Genomic DNA, 7,362 nt, shown 5'->3' with positions numbered 1-7,362 from the left:
GGCGGCCAGCGGTGCGTGCCGGGGTCCCAGCGGGCGGTCTGATCTGATGCCTCTCCCCTGGTCTCTCCCACAGAGACATTGCTTTGGTTCCTTCTTCTTGGCTCTGTCTCAGCTATGCCCGTGTGCTGGGGTGGGCAGTCCGGAGCGGCTGCAGGAGAAACGGATCAGGGCAGGTTCTTACGGCAAGCTCGGCCACTTCTGGGCCAGCACGAACGCCTATGGCGTGTCCTTCCCGCCCCTCCGCACGCTGCCGCCTGCCTCCTCCGCCTCCTTTGGGGAGCTCAGCAGCTCAGCCGGGTGCAGCAGAGGAGGAAGGACTGCGAGGTCTCCCCGGGCTCTGTGCTCCTCTGTCCTGAGCGGGGAAGCCCTGCGGAAGAGGGGCTGCTGGTGGCCGGGTGCTGGAAAGCCACGGGAGCAGAGGGTGACAAAGCACAGGGGAGTCCAGAGCGTCCCAGGGAGGTGGGCATCCCCTGGGGGACGCCAAAGCTGGCTTAGTGCAAGGTATTTGCTAGCAAGAGAATTGGGTCTGCTGAGGACAGCGGCGGCAGCCACACTCCTGAGGCACTTGGGCTTTTCACAGAGCTGGTGCTAGCCTCTCCTCAAGGGCTGGTGTGGAGGACGCCCAGGGTGGGACCATCTTCTGTCCTGCTCCTGCTCGGCACAGGGGTGGGCAGGTCCCTGCCGTTCCCTGCGGGAAGGAATGGGACATTCAGCACCAGGCCGGGAGCTCGGCTCAGCCGGTGTCTGGGCAAGGACGGTCCCTACCTGGGCAGGCTGTCCTGGTGCTAGAGCTCAGTAGATGATCCACTACCCCTAGGGCTGCCATTTTCCACAGCGTCTGGCACATGAAACGCCACGTATGGGCACTTCTTCACGTTGAGGCACACGAGTTTCTCGAGCGATGCTGTCTTAACTATCTCAAAGCCAGTTGCTCCGCCAAATGTACTGGGTTTCCAGTACTCTGGAGAGCAGATGGGGTTTCCAAGAAGCCCCTTGAGGGAAAACGGAGCTCCTATCTCCACCATGCTTTCTCCTAAAATGCCATTGGGTTGGAGTTTCTCAAGCAGCAAGCCCACATAAAACTCCAGAGCGTCAATGTCTCCATAGAGCTCTTCCAGCTCTGCCGCCTTCTCTTCCTCTCCTGCATCAAGTGAACATCTGAGAGTAGCAAGGGAATCGCCCCCGGCAAGGACTGGCCTTGCTGTGGGTGATGGGAACGTGGCAGCTCCCGCAACCCAGGCAGCAGTGAGCCCGGCTCCCAGGCCATGCACTGCCGTCTGGACCGCTCGTCCAGCCTCGCAGGAGGAAGGACCCCTAAAACCAAGAGGCCAGCCCTGTGCACCCCAGTGCGAGGGTCACGACCAGGCAAGGCTTGGATGGGCAGGGGCGGCTGCTCTGCTGGGCAAGCCCAGCGGCGGGGGAGCAGCTGGTGGTCTCGTACCCCGCGGCGAGCACAGAGCCTCTGCGCTGTCCCAGCAAAGCCCCGAGAGCTCCTGCGGCAGCACGGCAGCCCTACCTGTTAGCTCCTGAAAGGACTTGTAGGGCTTCATGCCAAACCTCTTCCGATACTCATTGAGCGGCTGTAGCCTCAGCTGCCGGGATTCCTTGATGACCCCAATGGCCACTTCCAAGACGTTAGCACTGATGGTTTGTCCCCCACCGATCTGGAGGGAGAGAAGAAAAGGAGGAGCACGCGTGAGGCACGAGGCGGCACCGGCATCTGCTCCAGGGGAGCCGCGGCACGGCCCCACCGCCCCGCGCTAAAGCATCTGTGTCCTGGGCATGGTGTTGGGGAGACCAGCACGTCACCGCAGCAGTGAGAAGAGGGGGAATCGCTGGACATTGCCAAAAAAAAGCTATAGAGCAGCTTTGGGTTGAAGCCAGTCCTGTTCCCAGGGTAGGTCAGGGAACAGTGCAGGAGGAGAAGCCCTGGATGGATGGTGACCCACCAGTCTGGGAGGAGGGGAGAGAGTATGAGGGTTTGGGGTCACAGGGAGAACCCAAACACCCAAAGAGCAGCGGGTCTGCACCTCAGCCTCGCTGCTTTGCACAAGAAAAGATGGTCAGAAATGTAGATGTAATGGCTTGGAAGAAAACATCCATGTGATGGCAGCAAAGAACAGTGCCAGACAGGCTGCTCCACAGCCCAGGCTGGACCAGGAGACCCCAGCTCACCGCAGGCTCCTGGCGTAACCGTGATGTTTACTACAGAGTCCCGAGAACAAGCAAATGGGGCTGCCGAGGCCCAGCCTTGCTACGGTGCTTGTGGGGAGGACTCAGGACGTGCACGTCGGGTGCTGCCCTGGGTAGAAGACTCCAGGTGTGACGGCCACCCGCTGCCTAACAGGGCGGTTCGATACTGGTTTGCTACAGCTGCGCTCCCCGTGCCGCAGGGACGGGCGATGCCTTGGACCGGAGCTTTGCGCAGTGGAAGAAGAGGAGCTCGAAACCCCGCTGCAGCCCTGCGAGCCCCAGAGCTGGGCTCCACCACCCGACAGCGCGGCAGCGTCTGCCTTCACGGTACTATGAGCATCCCTCCCGGGGTCCCGCAGCCCTGGCGCTGGCAGGGAGAGGAGAGCAGGATCTTACCCTTCCTGCAGTCTGCTTGGAAAAGGACTCCACCAGTGCCTCCACGCCATAGTCCATGAGCATGGAGGTGTTGTAGAGGAACTGCTCGTAGCTGTACTCTTCCCCCTGGATGACGAAGGAGTCGGGCATCAACCCATGCCAGTGATAGAGCTGGTTGAACTCCACCGCGATGCGATTCCGGTACTGGAACTGCGTCCCAAACAGCAGCTCGGGATCAAACTTGAGGCTGAGGAAGTATCCGCTGAGATGCTGGACGTATTCTTCAATGACGATCTTAATGGTCTCCCCTGGGCAGGAGGCGAGAGAAGCAGCCATCAGCTGGCAGCAGCAGGAGTCTGTACGCCGAGGTGTTACCCACGCGCTATGGCAGCACGTCCCAGCACCCATCCACCGCCTGGGACCTACCTGACTACGGGCTTGTTGAGTTGGTTGGGAATTTTTCAGTGAATTATTTTTTCATTAGCAAAGGTCAGTCTAGAATCATAGAATAGAATCATAGATGCTTTGGGTTGGGAGGGACCTTTAGAGCTCATCCAGCCCAGCCCCTGCAGTGCCAGGGACAGCTTTAACCAGAGCAGGGTGCTCAGAGCCCCGTCCAACCTGGCCTGGGATGTTTCCAGGGATGGGGCCTCCACCGCCTCTCTGGGCAACCTGTGCCAGTGCTTCACCAGAAGTCAAGACACCAGTCTGCCAAAAGCGAAATGGTTCCTGAGGAAGGTGACCTTGATACGCTTCTTAGAGATAATGTAGTGACATGGGTCTCTTCTGGATTTTGGTCAAAAATGACCTTTCTTGAGATTATAGTAAATTTAGAATAGAACGTTAAAACTAAATAATTCAAAACTACGACAAAATTATTACAAATGAAATGTTTTGATGGACCAAGGCCAATTTTTGCTATACAGACCAAAGCCAACGATTCCCAGAAGGCTGCCAGGGAAACTCCTCCAGCCTCTAAAGCCAGACTGGCCATCACCCTCAAACAGAGACCGACCAACACCCAAGTCCTTGGGGCTTGCCCAGGGAGGTGGGACATGGGGGTCTGTGGTGCCCGTGCCCTGCAGTGCCACCGGTCCTCACCAATAAGGATGAGACGAGCCGTCTGGAAGAGCTGCTCGTCGTTCCAGGTGGGATGCTCCCGTTTCAATATGTCGCAGACGCGGTTGTGCTCACGCAGCCAGAGCGTAGCGTACACGCAGAGCCCCGGCAGCAGCCCAAACACCTCCTGCCCCATCGCCAGCTGCTTCTCCTTGGGGGTGGTGGACGGGTAGACCATGTGGACCAGAGCTTCGGTGACCGTGGGGGGGTACACCTCTCCATCCACCACCTTGGGGAGACAAGAACGGGATGGCAGAAAGGGAGGAGGGGAGAAAACCACCTCGGTGAAAGCCTGCCCAGCTGGGACCTGCCTCCCTACAGGCACCATGGCCGCTCTCCTGCAAGCGCTGAGCAGGACGGAAGCGTCCCCCTCGTACAGCCCCAGCTGTCCCCTATGGGGCTGGGGTCTCCTGATGCTCCTGGGAGTCTCTGGCCCGGCAGCTGCCAGAGGGATGCGGGCTTCAAAAAACCCCGGAGCACAGGGCTGAGACGTGTTTCAGTCGTGCCAGGTGGTACCTGGAATTTCAGCTTCCCGTCTCTGAAGAGTCGCAGCTGGTGCTGCCGCTGCAGGTTGTCCCCGTACAAGTGCCCGAGGTCCACCTGCCAAGAGAGCACGGCGTCAAGGCTGCTCAGAAAGGCCGTGCATGCCCCGATCCCCCTCCTCGCTCCCCACATGCCCCTGTGCCCCCCACTCCAGTGCCCCTAACCCCGTGTCCCAGCGCCTTGGTGAAGCCGCGTCCCATCTTCCCGGACGTCTTGAAGAACTGGTGGGTGAAATGCTGGGCGAAGAAGGCAAACATCAGGTTGGTGCCTCGGGGATCGGCTTCAAACTTCTGCCGCAGCAGGAACTTCTCCGCCAGGAGCTGGGGGTCGGGGAGCTGCTGCTTCCCTGCAAAGATGGAGGTTGAAGGCAGGTGCCCCATGCCGACCCGGCAAGGTACCGGTGCTGGCTGCAGGGCTGTCGGCGAGCGCTGCCGTGCCTGCTGCAGCACCAGGCACTGACTTGTCTGCACGAACACCTTAAACCCCTCTCACGCAGGCTGCGACACGCCCCAGCAGCTCAACCCGAGCTGTCCCAGCAGCGTTTTGGATGCCACCGAGCTCCTCCTGCCCACGGGGCCAGCTTGGGCAGGACAGCGGTACCACACGGCATTGCCAGCGGTGCCTTGCAGACGTGTCCATGGCAGCAAAAGCTTGGGCACAGGCGGGTGGGAAACATTGATGCTGCACTGGGTACGGACCCGGGATGCTGCTCCAGTGACTCAGCCCCACGCCTGGCACCACGCGGTGCCGGTCCCCCGGGGCCAGCCGCGTACCTTTGGTCCCCATGGGCGTCGGGCAGTTTTCTGGCACGGGCGGGAGGATGCGGGTGTAATAGCTGACGTTGGCATAGGCCTCCCAGCTGATGTAGCCGTAGTCAGAGTTGAAGGTGGGGGGGCTGGGGATGAGATTGGCGCGAACTGAAAGGAGAGAGGGGGGTCACCGCTGTGGGGCCCGGGGCATGGGGCAGCACCTCACGGGCTCTGCCCCCAGCCCCTGCCTGCCCACTGAGTGATGCCAGACCCCCTCCCCTGCCGCCCTGAAAACCAGAGTGGTACAGGCAGCGGAGGCACGCCGGCATCCTGGGCTTTGCTCCGAGCCTTTTAAAGGCTGCGATTCCCCACAGAAGAGGAGCGCTCATGCTAACACGCTAAGAGGATTCCTGGATCTTTGCATTCTTGGAATGAGATGACAACGTCATAGAAACAGTAAAAGCAACAGCCAGAGCCTTGTGAACGTGTCGCTATGGCTCCAAGGGCTGGAACTTAAGTACTTATGCAAACTGATGAATGTGGGAACATGAGTAACGAGGGCCAGCTCCGTATTTCCACAGGCTGCTTTCCGTGCGGCTGCTGAAGAGCCCTTTGGCCCAGCGAGCACGACGTGCCGAGAGCTGCTCGTGTTTTCCAGCTGGCTGGCAGCTCGCCACGCAGCTGGGGACCCATGGGCAGCCCAGCCTGCTGCCACCCTGTGCCCCGCTGCTGCTTGGCTGGGCAGCCTCCCCCGGGAAGGGGGACAGCGGGGCAGGGGGACGGAGCGATGGGGTGACGACCTCCCTGGGTCTCCCGCTGAGACGACTCAAGCCCGGTGCCCACTGTGCCCGTGGGAGCTGCTCAGCATCGCTGCGGCTGTGCCACCCCCACCCACACCTCTGCTGATGCCCAGGGGGGTCCCCAAGTCCTGCTGCACCCCAAGAGCTGCTCCAGCTCCTCACCTCTGAGTATGAGCTTCATAAGCATGTCCCTGATGAAGGTGCTGTTGATAATGTCCCAAAACCACCTGAAGTGGGTCAGGATGAAGTGGTAGAAGGCAGGACTGGGCTTCAGCAGGTCGTGGAAGCATGTCCAGAGCTCGGCTGCGGGAGACAGACCAGGCAAATCGCTCACCCTGCTAACGAAGCCCGCTAACGGCCCCGGCCCCCCCACACCGTCGCTGCTGGTGACAGCACGTGCTGCAGGCGCAGCGTGCTGCCCCAGGACCCACGGGTGCCAGAGGTCCTCCGGGCGGGAGGGACTTACGGGAGGTGCAGTTGACCCCGAAGTACCCGGTCCGCGTGCAGTCACACTCGTATCCTCCCAGGCCGACCCTCACGCACACCCCTTGGTGCTGGCAGGGAAAATAGCAACAGGGATTCACTGCAGGGGGAGAGAGAGAGACATCACCATCCAGCCACAGCATCACCGCATCCGGCGGCTCCCTGCTCCTCACGGGGCGATGCTGCCCCGGCCACCGCCGAGCCGGGTCCAGCTCAGGGAGATGCACGCCGGGGGTTCCCCCTGAGGCGAGGTGCTTTGATGCCAACCGCCTCCGTGAGCCCAGCCCCCAAGTCTGGAGTCAACGACGTGCTGCAGGGAGACGGCGAGCACTGCCCTGGCCGTTGCAATATCAGGCCTGCAGGAGATATTACTGCTCAGCTTTTCTTCTACCTCCCTGGCGAGGTATTTTGGGCAAGAGCATCGCTTCGGCACTGTCCCTCCTTCCTTGTGGAAGTTAGACTTGTCTGAAACACCCGGGATTGCCAAAAGAACCGTCTGCACCCCACGGCCACGCACCGACGGATGCTGCAAGCCCTGGCCCCAGCTCGGGCTGTTGCTGCCGGGGCCGTGCCCTGCCCGGTGCCCCATGCCACCGCGGGGCCAAGTCACGGTGATCTCCTGCACGGCCGGGGCCATAGCCTTGTGCACGGGGGGCTGCTGCATCCCCGGAGCCCCAGCGCAGAATAAAGCAGTGCAAACGCAGCACCGGTGCTAACAATAGCGGCAATTGTCAGGGCTGAAGTTTGCTTTGGCAAGCGGCTCCTCCACCCTCGCTGCCCTGAGCAGATGAAAGGACCAGCTGCTGGGCTCGGTCCCCCGGCTCCCACCCGGCCCCTTCCTCCACCGCCTTCGTGCCCCAGCTTGCAGGCGCAAGATAAGGGCTCCTTCCCGCCCACCCCACGGCGGTGGGATCCCATGGGACAGAGGGAGACCGGAGCAGCGCTGCCACCGAGTTGGGTCGGTCCCCACAGACCCAGGATGGAGCCTTGGTGCCAGGGGACTAAAAGTGCCAAGAGACAAGACCTCCCGGAGCACACCTGGCTGAGGGTTTCGGCATGCATCGGCACGACGGCGGTCACCAGCCCCGCCGGGACGCACA

The 7,362-nt window shown here is 61.3% G+C and overlaps 1 protein-coding gene across 1 annotated transcript; it reads right to left on the bottom strand.

Moving 5' to 3' along the window:
* Positions 1-675: 675 nt before the first annotated feature.
* PTGS1 (prostaglandin-endoperoxide synthase 1) lies at positions 676-6,059 on the bottom strand. Its single transcript, XM_075716367.1, has 9 exons — positions 5,942-6,059; positions 5,004-5,147; positions 4,395-4,576; positions 4,204-4,287; positions 3,670-3,916; positions 2,590-2,876; positions 1,517-1,664; positions 766-1,141; positions 676-688 (listed from the first exon to the last, which is right to left on the bottom strand). Exons 1-8 carry the CDS (start codon positions 5,964-5,966, stop codon positions 786-788), a joined length of 1,473 nt encoding a protein of 490 aa, XP_075572482.1. The 5' UTR covers positions 5,967-6,059; the 3' UTR covers positions 676-688; positions 766-785.
* Positions 6,060-7,362: the final 1,303 nt, after the last annotated feature.

Source organism: Pelecanus crispus, chromosome 9 (assembly GCF_030463565.1).
Source record: "Pelecanus crispus isolate bPelCri1 chromosome 9, bPelCri1.pri, whole genome shotgun sequence".
Taxonomy (NCBI): Eukaryota; Metazoa; Chordata; class Aves; order Pelecaniformes; family Pelecanidae; genus Pelecanus; species Pelecanus crispus.
The sequence above is the reverse complement of the archived record's forward strand: the minus strand, read 5'-3'. Positions and strand labels throughout refer to the sequence as shown.